Below are 16,968 nucleotides of genomic sequence, written 5' to 3' on the forward strand. Positions count from 1 at the left end.
ATGTTCTTGGGTGTTGCCAAATCTGCAGAAATGACAGGTCCCTCTCAGGGCAACTTCTGCTGGTTTTTTCCAACCCCTATCAGACATTCCCAGGCAAGGCTGGGGCTTTATACCACCTGGCATCAGAAATGCCCTACGACTCCCTTTTACCCCCGCCCTCTGCCAAATGCTGTGGATGCAAACTGGTAAGAGATGGGACATACTTTCCAGCCTTTTATTCTTGCTAGGACTGAGATAGAGCAAAGTCATGTATATAATCCCTAAGATTGTCTAGATTTTCCAGGAATTTACCGTGCCCTTCCCTCTGCCTCTGAGCAAGACTGTTTCTAATCCAAGCAGGCAGACCAGCAGAGAGGGGAAAGGAATCTCTTTCCTGTTTTCAAAATCCCTGGAGATCTTTCCATAGAGTGTAAAAAGTCTTAACACCAGAACAGACACAGCATCCTGTGAGATGAACAAAAGCCATGCGACCACAGGGAATGTGTGTATGCATCTTTGATGAGGTGTATGATCTTGCCCCTATTTCCCCCCATTTAAATCAAGTCAAACCCAACAGCTTGGAATGCGACTTTAGAATTGTGAGCAATGACAGATGTGCCACACATGCTACCCTTTCGTGTTTTCCTTGCCAAGCTGTTATCTACAGTTATTTTGAAGAACAGAGTTCATCTTTGTTCTTGCTTCTGAAAGGGGAGCTACAGATGTTTGATTTGGGCCATAAAATCAAGGCACGGGGGCCATGTTGTTACCTAAGCAGCAGCTGAGTTCACGGTCACCTACATTTGACTGATTTCAGGTTTACACTTTAAGGAATCAATGTAATCCAGAGATGACTACACTCCCCACGGTCATCCTGTTTCACCCTTACCGTCCCTGAAGCACACAGTTCACAGCACATGTGAAACCTCTAAAATAACCAACTCCAAACACATCAGTGAGAAGTATTTCACTGAGTGTTTGGAGGGGAGACCCACACAGGATGGAACTAAGAATAAAATGCTCTATACACACCTGTGTTTTCCTAATCCCTGAAGTTCCCCTTCCCTGCTAGATGGGCAATCTTTCTCTTCACCCACCTCTGCCTCTAAAACTCTCCCCTCACTTATAACATAACGTTCATCAAAAGAAAGGGTGGCAATTAGCAAGAACAGTACCACTATCACATCTCTTGTTCCTCAAGCTTCCTCAGTGGTGTCATCTTCCTCCTACAGGCCTCTCCCCATCCTGCCGTCCCACTATCTGCTCCTGGGTGCTCACCCTGGCCCTGCGAGGGCTACTATAACTCCCAGCATGAAATGGTTAAGAAGGTGTAGAGAAAACCAGAGACTCACCCAAGCTAAGACATGATACAAGACACATCCTCCAGGGCCTGTCAGAGCCCTTACCCATCTATGATGCTGCAGAGGTGGATGGGCCTGGGAAATGTACCATGTAAGGCTGGGAATGGGGCTTGCACCTGGGTTGCCTCGTCTCTACCCCAGGCAGCATGTGTTCCTAATATTCAAGCCATCCCTGCAAAGCCATAGATATAAATCCCCCCTATGAATGAGAGGATCTCAGTCAGGTCCTGATCTGGCTTCTCCCGGGCCACCCTTCCCACAGATGAAATACAAGTGACTTCGCTATTCTGTTGTTTACAGAGGTTAAGGGACTTGCTAAGGCCACAGAGCTGTCAAGTGTTACTGACATGAGGATTAATAAGCACTTGAGTATCGAACATCCAGGGACACTCTGAAGCACAATGCCATTATGTCTTTCTAAAGAATAGAAGGAAATCTAGTCCAGAGGTAGGTTCATATGGAGAAAAGGGGTGTTTCCTTCCTCTCCAAGGTGACCACAGAAAGCCAACAATACCTAGGTAGGGATTGTAACTGCTGATTAGGTGGACTGACCTATATGGAGGTCAAAGTATAGACTGGAAGAAGCCCCCCCTCCCTATCCCCCTCCTGATTCTCTCCTGCCTGCTAGAGGGAGGGAGGGAGGGAGGACTCACAAACGTGACTGGTGACTGAGCCGTGTCCACTCAGGGTCATTTAAACCCTTAATAGCTTATACATATACTAACCTCCACAGGTATTTCTACTTCTGCTCTATGATGCCAGACAGACAAGAAAACCAAAGCCTATTCTGAGTAGTCCCCACAAGATGCTCTTACTCTGTCCTAGGCTTGACAGCCAGCTGGTGACAAGATCTAGATGTAGGAAGCAGGCTATAAACTGAAGCCCCAAGCTGCTCTCCTTATGATGGTTTCCATTTTGCTGTTTGCTCTTTGTGTGTTTAGCTCCAGCAGGGCATTAACAGGAAAGAGGTGTTTGGCAAGGCAGGATATGGTCATTCCTTGGAATGACTTGGGTTTGATACTAACTTAGTATGGTCAAAATCTAGGGGGACAATATAATCTATAATTCCTATCAGGAAGCCATTATGCCAGGACAATAACTCCCAAGTAAACTGGGATGCGTGGTCACCTTATCAAAACCATCAACAATTCCCTGGGTCCTAACCCCCTACCTTGATCACATAGAGACCTTAATTTTCATGTAATAACTAGAAAGAAAGCCTAAGTCCAATAGCAGTAGGTAATTATGAAAGTTAGTACTGGTATACTCAGGGTTCTAAAAGAAAAAGACAGACAGGAAAGCAGACCTATTCAAAGGTCCTGCCCATGGCCTCTATTTTGGGTTTTCCTAATACCACGGTGCTTTATTTCTTTAAAGCATTTTATAGTTTACAGAGTACATTCACAGGCACGTTGTCCTTAATAAGCCTGGAAGGCAGGTAATAGGTTCGCACACTGACAAAGGCCACACGGCAAGCAGCAGAGGCAGAACCTGATTTCAGGATCTGTAATGGTCTAGCGTCCTTCCCCTACCCACGCTGAGACCATGGACCAAAAAGATTATCTGTTGCTTGAATCAAATCAGCTACAAAGACAGTCATTACCACTGTACATATTCAAAACAGAAATACATATGTGTGCATTTATTTTTAAAACCACCAGGAACTAGATTAAAAAACTGCCTATTCCCAACATGGTTTTCTAAATAATTTCCGAAGAGTCTAACTTTATATGTAAATTAATTGGCAAAGAATCCAACTCTAACATTTAAAGGTGGTTCTTAACAGGCGGGCAGTATGTACTCTTGAGGGGACATTTGGGTTGTGACTGAGGGGTGAAGGGGAGCCCCCCCTCCTTTACCTCTACTTCCTCTGCAAGTCAACAGGCTGTCTCCCTCCACCTGTGGAGATCCTTCCGCCACTCTGCAGCTTGATTTCCTGGGTGTTCCAAGGGATCTGACCTTGATACAGCTGTGTTTGAGGGACAAGGGAAATCCTGGTCCCCCTACTTTCCGGCCACCTTAACTCCTCCCTCTAGAAGTCAACAAATGTTAGTGACACTGAAGATCAAAGGTGACAAGAATGATAGTCCCTGACCGCCGATTCGCATACAAGCCTATCATTCGCGGGACCGTTAGGCATCTGAGGCTTATAGCCCCGGCTGGCAGACCATGATGCGCTGCTTGCTGCTCTTCCAGGCCACAGCTGGTGGAAAACCTGGGGGTTCTACAGACCTGCAAAACTCATTTCAGGGAAATGGGATCTTGGTGTGTTCATCCAAAACATCATGCGTGCCCTCACTCAAAAGAGTATGTTCTGACCAAGGCTACACAGCATGTATTCTGTGCCTACAGGAGGTGGATTTAGTAACCGCATGACTAATTTAGTCCTTTCCCTCCCTAGCCTGTTACATTAATTTCTTTCTTTCTTCACATATTCAGACAATTTAGGTAAAAGTGAGGTTAAGCACAAATAATCCCACCATGTACAACACAGATCAGAAAGTACCAGCAGATCTAAAGGACTAACTTGATCCGAACTTCTCCTGGTTTGACAGAAGGACTATCTCCAAGAGGAACTCCCCAAACTGCCAAAGATGAGGGATTCTTATCAGGCCCGACACCTGAACTGATTCATACCGCCAGGAGGGTCTGATGAGAATAAGGTAGAATTGAGAGTACAAAGCTTCCCCTCTGGATATGACACGTCTCAGTTATGTCCAAGTCACAGACGTGCCCCGGGCTGCAACCATCCAACTAGACAGGAAGGTACGGACGGCATCCTTCACTGGGCTTGCTTCAAATGGGTTCCTGGATGTCAAGATTAACTAAGGTGTGCAGAGTACTGAGGGGATGGCCCAGAGGCCTAGAGGAAACCACTACTCTCTCACCTCAGCTGGCTGGGAGATCCGTCTTCAAGCAATGCACAGAGGGTCTCTAATTCCCCGCTTGGCACTGAAAAATTCTTTTGCAGATAATTCACAGTGAGTGGCAAGCCACGGGAGGGGCGAGTCATTTATGCCTTCAATACCACCTTTGCAGAATGAAATGAAACACTGACCGTTTACAGAGTGCTGAGGGTATGGGAAGACTGGGCGTCACAAGGTTTGTGACACCAAGGGAGGAGGAGTTAGAACTCAGGAAAGGAATGAGGTCTGGAAAAGTAAGGGTTTTGCTATTTTCTCGTTTAGGGAAAGGAAACGTCACCCAGAGAGAGAGGAAAGGAGACTCTGGAAAAGAATGGGAAATTAAGGCAGTGTTTGAACACTTTGTCTCTGTGAGACCTGTAGGTGGGCAGTAATAAAACGATAAAATCCTAATTACAGGGGGTGAATTTCCCCGTTGTTTTGTTTCAGGGTTGGCGGATCTGTCAGAGGCTGGACCAGAAGAGCATTTCTTCATGAGATCACCACCGTAGCTTCGTGAGCAGGGAAGCTGTGCCCCCCTCCCACCCTACTCAAGGAAAACCACCTACACATACAGCTGACGTAATGTGGGGATGAAAGGCTTAAATAAAAACACAAAGAGTCAGCTCTTAGCCACGAGTTCCCAAACCCACCTTTCTGGCGGTAAGGAACTACCGCCACTCTATGACCAGCATAAGCTGTTGGGGGGTCGGACAGTGGGCTGCACCTCCAGGACAGGACTCAGAAGGTCACCAATGACACGAGGTGAAGCTCCACGAGGCCTGTGATCCTTACCAGTATACCAGGTCAGGAAGAAATCGGTTTTCCAAAAACTTCAAAGCACATGCATAAATATACCGAGATCATAAAGACCACAAAAGAAATAATACACTGATCAGAAAGAAACGATTCTTTATAAACATGTATAGGCTCTAAATGACCCCTTATAGTTGTATCTACTCATTCCAGAGAATTAGGAGATTCTCTTCCGCAGAACCTACAGAGACCATCCCCAGAGCTTCCAGTTCCCTTGAATGGCCTCCTCTGGACAGAACTCCCAGCGTGAGAGCGGTGACAATTCTCGCAGATTCCCCACACGGCCACGACCTATATCAAGTCCAGCTGTGAATGAGAAGAACACTTTTAGAAAGGAGCCAGGCCAACCACGGACCGCTGCTTCCCTGGTGAGAAGGAGTTTAACGACAATGGCTCTCTTCACTGGTGGCATACATGTACTAACTCAGTGCTGTTTCAGGAGTTAAAAACCCAGTAAGTGGTCACAACACTGAAGACTTCTCCACAAACAGACTGAAAGTTTGTACTGGAATTAGCTGTCGTGTGAGGCTAAAAGGTGGGAAGTTTCCCCACATGAAGGATGGATACAAAGGCAAGACTTACACAGCCTCCCAGGCAACCAGACAAGGTGTGAGGAGGTCCAGAAATCCCCCAAATGCCTCTCAGCTGATTTTGTTTACATTAAGTTAATTGACAATATTCAAGAATTAGGCTTTTAAAAGGCTGTTTTTATTTGTCAACCCACACAAATTGCATGCTGTATTGCTTATTTTGGTTGAGAGCAATTTCAGTAAATTATGACATTTTGCTACTAAAGGAATGGCCTCACCAGCTCTTTTTCAGTCCTTCACGAGAAAGGATTAAACTGAATGAACAATATAAGTGAAACCAGAGAGCACGGGAATTTCCTTATGAAATTACCTATCTGATTAAATTTATAACGGCAATAAATAATAGTGTAGGGAGCTTCTGGTGTGTCAGCAATTAAAACTCAAATAAGAAACAGGCCTGTGATAGGTAGCACTATGGCTGTATTTACATTCGGACCAGTCCGATCTGGAGAACACCTGGAAGAGATGAAAAGCACTTACTAAATCATCCACGTCACCACCTTCTGCAAATATGGCTGCTGCGTCTTCATTTGGATTTTCTCTAGGGGCCAGAAACTGTGAATACAAAGCCAGGCATGACACCAAAATGACATTTTTGCCTCTTTGGATGGAGGGGACAGTCTGCTGGCGGTGTCACAGGCAGACCTAAGAAGGCTTGCTTAGCAAAGTCTCACTGCAGTGGCCTCAAAGCAGCATCATCTTGATGCATACTCCTTCATTTGGCCCTGGACAAGAGCACCAATTTTTAAGTTGAATAGCTCACGTTAATTAGTCACCAAGATAAAGTTCTTGTGAAGAGGGAGAAAACGACATGGTTTGCCAAGGCAGTGACCCCACCGGAGGGCCCCGTGTCAGGCATTGCGGACATTTCCATTTCTGCTTCCCCAGGGGACTTTTGTGCTCATTAGAGGTAAGAAAAGAACCAAACCTGGGGCTCCTTGGGCCAGTCGGTTAAGTGTCCAACTCTTGCTTTCAGCTCAGGTCGTGATCCCAGGGTCATGGGATCAAGCTATGAGCTGAGCTTGGAGCCTGCTTAAGATTCTCTCTGTCCCTCTCTCTCTCTGCCCCTCTCCCCTGTTCGTGCTGTCCCTCTGTCTCTCTCTAAAATAAGGAAAAGAACTAAACTCCTGGAACGATTACGTTTTGGTCTCTTTTGAAAGGAGCATAAGAATCCAGTGTGTGAACTCAACAATTAGAATCTCATTCCTCAACTCCATGGAGGACAAAAGGAAGGACTTCCTGTAAATGATGTGAAACACAAAAATGGGTGAGCTTGAGAGGCTGTGCAATTCCTTTCCTGGAAATCCTTCAATTGGTTAGAAAACGTCTGAAAAACAAAGGTGGAGGAGAAAACTTCTAATGCATGCTTCTGTTCAGCATTAGTATTCTAGACCTGGAGCTTCTGAAAGGCAGATGCACAGAAAAGCAAGTGCCCTGAATCGAAGTCTGCAAGGATCCAGGGATGAAATTCAGATTTTAAAAAAGTGCTGGGTGCCCTTGAAAATCATCTGAACACTCCTGCTCTCTCCCCATCCCTCTAAGAGAGAGCAGTGGGGTCTCCTCTCTTCCAGGCAGGCAGTAACTGGGTCTGAGAGCTGGGGTTTGTCATCCACTTATCTAACCCCAGAGGGTGCTCCATCTCCTGGTACCCTAAGTCCCTGAAATGGCCGCAGAGCCAAACCCAGAGGAGCGTTTTTAAAGGTGGGGCCTCCCTCTCCCGCCTGCACTCCTCAGGGCCAGTGTGCATGAAGCACAAGGCCAAAGTCACCCTGAATTATTAGGCTATGTGCGGCAAGTGTCAGGAAGCCAGTGCTGCACGTCCTGCCATCCCTCGAGTGCAGAAACTCACACACACAGGTCATAACACAGCATCGGTGGACACTATATTTGCAGAACTGGCGCCATGGCCATGACAGTTTGCTTTTGACTCAGCCTCTGTCCTGGACTTTTTTTCCTCAGTCAAAACCACTCACCACTCATTAACTTCAGTTTTGACTGAGAGACTCAGGAATTTATTCCTTCTCAGGACACTCATGGATCCTTCCATGGCCCTTTGTTGACCTGAAACTGGACCATGTTCAGTGCTGGGCATCAATGGTATAAGAGATGGGAAATGCTAGCAAAGGGGGATACAGTCTGAAGTAGAACTATAATGCAGCTTCTGTACCATTAATTCTTTTTTATTTATTCTAGTTGATTAAGATACCTGAGGGCCAAGTACAGATAAATGACCACCACACGTGTATCTGCATATGGTGTATGTCTAAAGATTAAACTCTGCTCTATCATAGATTCTAAGAGGTCTAGGATATCCTAGATACCTTAGATTATGATTCTAATTACCATCATTAAAAATGGTTTTTACTTTGTTCCTTGCCTCTCCTATGCATTACCACTTAGCTGCATGATAGTTCTTACATTAGGAATGCATGGCTAAAAGACTTGCCCAGTTTGGGTGAAGAGGGTTAAGAGCAGAGCTGTGTTTTTCCAGAAACCTCCTGGGGGGGCCACACATCAGTAGCACCTGCCAGACACAGACACGCTCCCAGGGCCCAGCAGTTCCACAGTCCACCATACCCTTCATCACCCTGAGGGACTGGATATGTGGTAGGTACTTGCCAGTCTAGAAAACCCCTAACATTTTCTGGCACATAGCCTCTAAGAGCTCCAAACTCCATCCCTCCTCACCTGCACACCCCCTTTTCACGGTGCAATTACCAGATAGATGAAGGCAGGGCTGTCTGCACAGTACGACTGCAGTACATACAATTAAACACAAACGGCCCATCGCTGAGACCAGGCCGACCTCCTAGGAAGAGAGGAGCACCAGCAAGCAAACTCTCATTTCCATCACGTGCTAAGCACCTGCAAGTGATTCTCCTGACAGATCTGCTTCATACTTCTGCGCAAGCGAATGATGGCTAAAAGCCGGGCTGCTATCCATTATCTCCCCAGAGCCCCAGGCAAGGCTGATCCCTTACACATATCACTCCTCTTCATCAGAGTTTTTAACTGCAAGTAATTTGCAGGCTGTGCAGTGTGACGGGAAGCTGGAGATATAGCAGAGAACTCGATGACTGGCCTGCTTTCTCAATAAAAGCAACAGATTCTCTGAACGCAGCAGGAAGGGGCAGGAGCCAACTCTCATCTTCTCGCGTGTTCTTTCCCTCTGCAATGCTGCCAGGTTGAGAATAAATAGAAAGGATACTTGTGTGACACACTCCTCCTTCCTCAAACCACCAGGATTCACTTGGGGTTACCAAGAAAGAGTGTCCTTACTTGAAGAGCTTTGTGAAATGGACAAACTGTTGCTTTGCAAGCACACCGAAATACAATCCTGGCCACAGCAGGGAAATGGAGTCAGTAACGTCTGTATGGAAACAACCAGTCTAACCCCTCCATAAGACTAACAACTAATCATCAGCTTGTGCTCAGACCCTGACCAGTCCTGAATTAAACTCACATGGCTTCCAGCGGGCTGACTCCAATACTATCCAGTCCACCCATAATCCAGATGTATAAAAGCATCAGGAAGAACAAGTCTGTTTGCATGTATTTTGCCTAAAAGGACATACATGTGAGTTTATACCCTGTGTATCTTACATCGTGCTACAAAGGCCATATTGCACAGCAGAGAAATCTGGCAACCCGCTGTGGGAGAACATAACCGTAACCCTAGCTAACCTCAGCCTCATGGGCAAGCCGCTTGACCTTTCTATAATTCATTTCCCCCCAAAACCAAAAGGGAATACTAGTGCTCGCTCTATCTCATGGGTTGTGGTGGGCCTCAGATGGAAAAAAGTATGCAAACCTACCTCGTCATATGTCGCTTTTATGTTCAACTCTTAGGAGTGTACCTGATATATGTCCACCAAATGACGTGTATGTACAAGAGCCATAGCATTTTTATTCATAAGTGCCAAAGTCTGGAAACAATCAAATGCCCACCATGAGGGGAATGGATAAATGATGGTATAACCGTAAAAGGGAGCATAGCTGTAACAAAGGATGAATCACTCTAACATCATGGATGAATCATAAAGGTTAAGGACAGGCAAAGCTATGCTCAAGGGACAGGTGTCAGAATAGTGGTTACCCCGGGGACCAGGGGTTTCTGAATGTGAAGGGTACAAAGAGGCTTCGGGGGTAATGTAAATGTTCTATATTTTGATCTGAGTGGTGGGTACCCATATATGTGAATATGTAAGAATTCATCAGGTTGCATATTTAAGCTTTGTGCACTTATTATATGTATGTTCCACTTCAATAAAAATTTTAAAACTTTATACTAAAAGTATCAAGCTCTAAACAAATATAAGATAAAACTGTAGTATTTTCCTTACTGCTTTTCTTTGAATCAGCATACGAAACAACTACACCAGAGACTTAAGGCAGAAAAGAAAAGTGGAAAAGAGCAAAGGAAAAATTGTCATGGGGCCAACAGGGGACAGCAGTTAAAGAAAACTGTTCTCAAGAAATGATTCACATATTTTATCTTATAATCCTTCACAAGTTTGGAGATCTCTCACAAACTCACACACAGAAAACTGGGTGTACTCTTGCAAGGGGGGACACGAGCATCTTTCCTGTACGTAGATGTGGCTGGAGGCATGGAGCGGTGGCGCCATGGTGTGGTGGGAAGATGACCATAATGGTTTCCGGGGCTCTAGATTCTACTCAGTTCTGCTAGCCATGAACTTGCTAGGAGACACTAAGCAAGTCAATGTCACCTCTCTAGATGGAGTTTGTAAAATGACCAGATTGCTAAACTCCTATCGTCTATGATGCTAAAGTGGAAAATCAGTAAATGTCAACAACAAAAGAGAAGGCTAGATTAGGCGGCTACAAGGAAAACAAGTACTAAAAAGATGATTATCCCCCCACAGAGTTCCCATCAAATGATTATTTAGACATAGCTCTCAGCCCCCTGGTATCCGTGAAAAATAATACAGCAAAGCCATGGGGAGAAATCCTCTTTCCCATCCGTGCTCCTAGTATGGAGTAAAAAGAATGAAGGACTGGGGGCCAGTCCTAGAACTGGACTCTTGGCCAGGGACTTACGAAGAGATTTCAGCCATGTTATTTTACTTCTTGGGGCCCTATGTTTCTTCATCTATGAAATAAGGAGGTTAGACTGGATCAGTATTTTTCAGGTTCTGTTCCTTGAGGTCCTGCGTGTTCTTCTGAGTCCCCCGTGCACGGGTAATCCCAAACTGCCACACTCATTGTCCACCAACTGAGAGGCACCACCCTTCTCTGTTTTATGTATCAGGTTTCCCTGTAAGCGTTACGTTTCAAAAATAAAAACTCCATTAGAAGATCATTAGAATTCTTTCCAGCTGAATGAAATTATACACAACGTAAGCCAACTTCCTCTGCCTTAGTTAAGAATCTGGCTTGTTTTAATTCTAACCCAGGGCTTCCCGACATCATTATTCAACATTTTGGGCCAGAGAATTCTTTTTTTTTTAAATTTTTTATTTGAGAGAGAGAGAGAGAGAGAGAGAGAGAGAGAGCGAGCACAGGGGAGAAGGGCAGAGGGAGAGAAGGAGAATCCTAAGCGGCCTCCACACTCAGTATGGAGCCTGATGCAGGCAGGGCTTAATCCCATGACCTTGGGATCATGACTTGAACTGAAATCAAGACTCGGCTGCTCAACCGACTGAGCCACCCAGGAGCCCTCAGATAATTATTTTATGTTAGAGGGCTGTCCTGTGAACCACAGGATGTTTCCCAGCATCCCTGGCCTCTGCTCACTAGGAGTCAGTAGCACCCATACCCACCATTGTAACCACCAAAATGACTCTAGACAATACCAAATGTCTCCTGGGGAGCAAAATCATTCCTGGTTGAGAACCACTGTTCTAACTCTAACATAGGTTAGCAAGAAGAAACTTATTTAAAAAAAAAAAAAAAAAAAAAAAAAGGAAGTCTTTGATAAAGAAGACAAACTTCAAATGAAGAGTCAGCCTATTCTAACCTTCCACAAGTCCAAGTGTGTTACTACTGGTGGTCCCAGGGCAAACAACCTCCCAATGCTCCTGGAACGTGCCGGGCGTAAGCTGCACGCCACTCCCCACAGAGCCACGCCTTGAGGGGTGGACATGAGAGCTATCTGAAGGCTCTACGAAACATCAAATGAGACTGTATGTCTGACAGTAACAAAAGGAAACAGAAAAAGTTAAGTGAAAGAACTGGCAAATTATAGTGACAATAAAAGCAAATGTTGGGGGGAAAGAGGCATCATGTTTATAGTCTAGGCTTCAAAATGAAATGAGAGCTATGAGTGAATTTAAAAGAGAGTGACTATCTAAACTTACATGGAAGAACTTTCTATTTCTGGAGCAGGACTGACTTACCTAGATTGCTCAAAGAGTCTTAAAATCTACACTTTTCGAGAATATACCAGAGGGAAATGGCTCTCCTTAAGACATGCAAGTGTAAAGTTAGGATTTAATTTTCATTTCAAACAGACATCCCATGCAAATCATCAACATTTAATAATAATTTGACAGCTTTCTAACTTTAAGTGACTTATGGAAGTAACTTGGCAGACTTGAAATGGACTGTGAGGACTGCCCTTCAACCTCTTATAGTCCAGTTTCCTTAACTGATTATTTGGGAAGTGTCCCAACTTAATACTCCCTCTGTAGGCAATATAAATCCTGCAGTGCATAGTCAGAAGAGGCTCCCCCTCCCTGCCCTGCTGCAGTAGGTCTTGGAAACCACAAAAAGCCAGTTTCCCTGAGCCAGGCCCTTCCTCAGTGATTCTCCCCAGTGTCCTCTGTATGTGCATTCTCTCTCCCACATGTCTCTCCCACAGTCAACAAGTGCCATTTAACAACATCTTTAACACAGGAGCACCTGGGGGGCTCGGTCAGTTAGACGGCTGGCTCTTGGTTTCTGCTCAGGTCATGATCTCACCGGTTCGTGAGTTCGAGCCCTACATCCGGCTCCGCACTGGCTGTGCAGAGCCTGCTTGGGATTCTCTCTCTCTTCTCAAAAAATAAATAAAAAAACTTAAAAAAAAATTTTTTTTAATACAAGGATTAAGTTTTCCCCCTGATAAACAAAATGAATGTTTTGGGAACAAAAAGATGGGAAGTTTTCAGAGTTGTCTTAACTCACAACCAACTGTAATCAGCTCTGCTGACACTGGAACCATGTTAAGGATAGACAGAGCCCCACACCTAGTCATTAACTGAAATTCCTCTCTGCACCTTAATGATCAGACATTGAGATTCCCCAAGGTTAGGCTCTGTGCCTTTAAGTTCCAAAGAAGATACTGCATTTGCAGCACAGAACAAGCCTCAGACAACTTGCAAGAAGCACACCATCCCTTCTTAGACTTCTTTCCTCCCTACTATTCTGGACTCACTTAGCCATGACACCTTTGCTTAAGATGCACTGCGGGGAGGGAAACACTCCCTTTTCAGATCTGTGCTTCTCTGCTTTCTTCACTAACAGTAATACGTACTCAACTCTCACCTGGATGACAGATTTTTTTTTTTTTTAATGCAATGATTTGTCTTGACTTACTTTACTTGTTTAGCAAAAGCTGATTGATAAGCCTTCATGCTAAGTGATGGCTAATTTTTTGTGTCAACTGGCTAGGCCACAGTGCCCAGCGATGGTGTGCAAAACACTAGTCTAGATGTTGTTGTGAAGGTGATTAACATTTACAATCAGCTGCCTTGAAATAAAGATTACCCTTGGTAATACTGGGAGGCCTCATCCAATCAATTGAAGGAATTCTGCCTCAAGAGTGTAACACAGAAATCCTGCCTGAATTTCTAGCCTGCTGGCCTGCCTGACAAATTTCAGATTGGCCAGTCCCCACAATTTCATGAGCCAATTCTTCAAAATAAATCTTTCCCCAACCCCCTCCACCCCCCCCACACCCATATATCCCATATATATATTCTATTGGTTTGGTCTCTCTGGAGAGCACTGAATGATACACTCTAGTTCAAGGGGGAAATATCATGCCAGTGTATAAAGTAACAAACAGTAATAAAACCAAGCAGTTAGATGACATACTCTTGAGTACGGACATAGTCACAGTATTGACTGTGGTGGAAGAGGGTACAGACCCTGTGGAGCCCCTTTTGAGACAAAAATCAGCATCTTAGGGTATGCTTCTAAAATTTCAGGATCTTACTTCCTAAAAGCAGGGACCGGATATGTTCTTTAACAAAATGCTTTTGCCAGGCAAAGTGCTTAATACAGATTCTAACAGATTCTAACTTCTTTCCCCCCAAAAAAATACTATGGTTTCTGCCAAATGCCTTTATTGAGTTGAAAATTTAAGGCACTTTTTAAATTTGGCCTGAATTTAGCCATAAGATGAAAACTTCTAGCCTTGTTCCTGCCATTCTCTTAACAGATTCCTGTCTGCTAGCCCAGATCAAGCTCTCCCTTAGCGTGTGTTGTTAGTTTTTTGAATCTCTACTATCTTCCTCTGCAACCCTGTAACTGATGGTTTAAGGGCAGGGTGCTGTCTTATCTAGCACAGTGCCCAGCAGATGGCAGGGGCCAGGCACAGTAACTGACAGCTTCTGGGTGTTGTGCCAGCAGGGCTGGATCAGTCAGGTACTGCAACTGAAGTTAATGTTATGAAACACATACTTGTGAGAAACCCTATTTAATTTTATTAAAATATATTAAAATTTCATGGGGCACCTGGGTGGCTCAGTCAGTTAAGTATCTGACTTTTGATTTTGGCTCAGGTCATGATCCCAGGGCCGTGGGATCCACGCTCAGCATGGAGCCTGCTTAAGATTCATTCTCTCTCTCTCTCTCTCTCTCCCCCTTCCTCCTTCCTTCCCTCCCTCTGTCCCTCTCCCCAACTCGTGCTCTCTCACACTCAAATAAAAAATTAAAAAAGAAAAAAAACCTTAAAAAAAAATTTCACCACAGATCTGAGGTATAATGAAAGATTACCAAACTCAACAGTCAATATATCTGATTCATGGCTGAATCAGATACAAACAGGGAGACCCTGGTCTATTTGTGTCAATACATGGGGTCTTTTATTAAAAAACACCTTTGGAATACTTTGTCTTACTCTGGAATACTAGGGTTTCTCTACTGTCTATGTACTACAATCACCTGAGGGGCTTTAAGACCTCAAACCCTGCCCAGGACCTCAATTTCAGACTAACAGAATCTTTGGGGGTGGGGCGTGGTCATTAGTTTTTGGGTTTTTTTTAAATATTTTTAAGTTTTTAATTTTTTTTTGAGAGAGAGTGTGTGAGCAGTAGAGGGGGAGAGAAAGAATCTTTTTTTTTTAGTATTTATATTTGAAAGAAAGAGACAGAGACAGAGACAGAGAGAGAGAGAACACATGTGGGGGAGGGGCAGAGAGAGGACAGAGGATCCGAAGCAGGCTCTGTGCTGACAGCAGCAAGCCCAATATGGGGCTCAAACTCACGAACCATGAGATCATGACCTGAGCCAAAGTCAGATGCTCAACTGACTGAGCGACCCGGGTGCCCCAAGAGAGAGAATCTTAAGCAGCCTCCAAGCTTAGCACAGAGCCCCACACGGGGCTCAATTTCATGACCCTGAGGTTATGACCTGAGCCAAAATCAAGAGTCAGACATTCAACCAACTACGCCACCCAGGTGCCCCCTTCAAATTTCCTAAGTAACGGTCCCCTTGGTGACTAATGTGTGGCCATGGTGGGAATCACTGGATGGCCTGGATTTCAGAGCCTTTACCAACGCCCAGAATAAGCTTGGTATGCACTAGGGACTTTAGGAGCTCTAGAGTCAATAAAGCTGCGGTTCCAAGTGAATTCTAGAAGCATCACTGCAGTCTATGGAAAACTGAACGAGTTTACAGTATCAGCCACAAAGATGGGGCAGTTGGAGGAATCTGCCGATTGGTTGTATAAAGAACGGGGACCCTAATTTAGTTACCCTTAAAATTTAAAATCTTCAAGGAAGAATGCACATCCAGAAAATATCCACTACAATAATTCATCTACAGACAGGGTATTATTCCTCAATACCTTTTTGGCTTCTTCAGCTGTGATGGAACTTCCGGGGGCTTCATCTTTGGTGATCAGAGTAATTCCATCTAAAAAGTAATTCACAGAGTGAAATCCAAGTGCAAAGAATCAATCCCAATCATACCTTCCTTTCTACCGTGCCGCTCCCATCTTTGCATGGGAGATTTTTAAAACTATACAGGGTGCACTTCTCTGTAGGAAATGCAAAACTGTTGTTCCTTGCATCCTATCCTTTCTCCTACTTTGCTTGTGGATGCCGCCTGCCTTATGATGCCTTCCTTGATTAAATCTCTCCTTGAGAATTTTCACATCGCTTTGTTTACACCTTTGAAATGGCTCCCATCACATCTTACCTTGTGTAACTATTTGTACATATTTTCTCTCTCCTAACGGACCACACTTTTCTCCAGGACAGGGACAGGGTTTTATTCACCTTTATATTCCCCTCAATGTTGTGCATGGTGTAAGTTCAGTAAATAAATAACCTAATAACTATACTTTGGCCCAAATCCATTAGGTATCCAATATGAGAATCTGCAGACATTTTGACTTCTAGTAATGTTACTGGCTACTGATGGAACGGCAAGAGGCCCAAGGTCGGGAGGAAACATGTTCTCACAATGGTCATGTCTGCCACTTAGCACGTACGTCAATTTTAGCTCAGTGAGAGCAAATCAAGAATAGAAAATCTACCCTTCGGTTCTCTCTTCTTCGTAAGATTTTACCCTGCCTCAAAGAGTTGATGCTTGATACACCTTCAGAAAAGCACATACATGGGGCGCCTGGGTGGCTCAGTCAGTTAACTGTCTGACTTCAGCTCAGGTCCTGATCTCATGGCTCGTGAGTTCAAGCCCCACATTGGGCTCTGTGCTGACAGCTCAGAGCCTGGAGCCTGGAGCCAGACTTGGATTCTGTGTCTCCCTCTCTCTGTCCCTCCCCACTCGTGCTCTGACTCAATCTCTCTCGCTCTCAAAAATAAATAAACATTAAAAAATTGTTTTTAAATAAAAAAGAAAGAAAAGCCCATTTAACATCCATTTGTACCTAGGAATGGCACAGGTCATGTGTATTCTCTCAACAGGAGATAAGCTCTCAGTAAATATGTACCCTGTGTGTGTCCTATAAGTTTCTGTTCAGTAAACAATATGCTGGAGGCAATCAATAAATACCAAAAACAATCTCTTTCATCTAGCAGGTCAGCAGCAGAGACACCAAAGTGATCTGAGTAAGCCCCATTCACCACCTATTCTAATGGCTTCTGCTCCCCAGTCTAGAAGCTAAAGGGCTGAAAAATGAACTGTCAG

General features: G+C 44.6%; 1 protein-coding gene across 2 annotated transcripts in view; it reads right to left on the reverse strand.

Moving 5' to 3' along the window:
- Positions 1-5,138: 5,138 nt before the first annotated feature.
- Positions 5,139-16,968, reverse strand: part of XRCC5 (X-ray repair cross complementing 5) — a 90,115-nt gene continuing 78,285 nt past the window's right edge. The window contains exons 19-21 of one of the 2 annotated variants that reach the window (XM_049614937.1): positions 15,665-15,732; positions 6,130-6,204; positions 5,139-5,365 (exon numbers count right to left, since the gene is read on the reverse strand). In XM_049614937.1, the coding sequence (XP_049470894.1) occupies positions 5,351-5,365; positions 6,130-6,204; positions 15,665-15,732 (158 nt within the window). In that variant the 3' untranslated portion in view covers positions 5,139-5,350. Of the gene's footprint in view, positions 5,366-6,129; positions 6,205-15,664; positions 15,733-16,968 lie in introns of those variants that run through there. The other variant, XR_007454288.1, reaches the window with a different exon arrangement.

Source organism: Panthera uncia, assembly GCF_023721935.1.
Source record: "Panthera uncia isolate 11264 chromosome C1 unlocalized genomic scaffold, Puncia_PCG_1.0 HiC_scaffold_3, whole genome shotgun sequence".
NCBI lineage: Eukaryota > Metazoa > Chordata > Mammalia > Carnivora > Felidae > Panthera > Panthera uncia.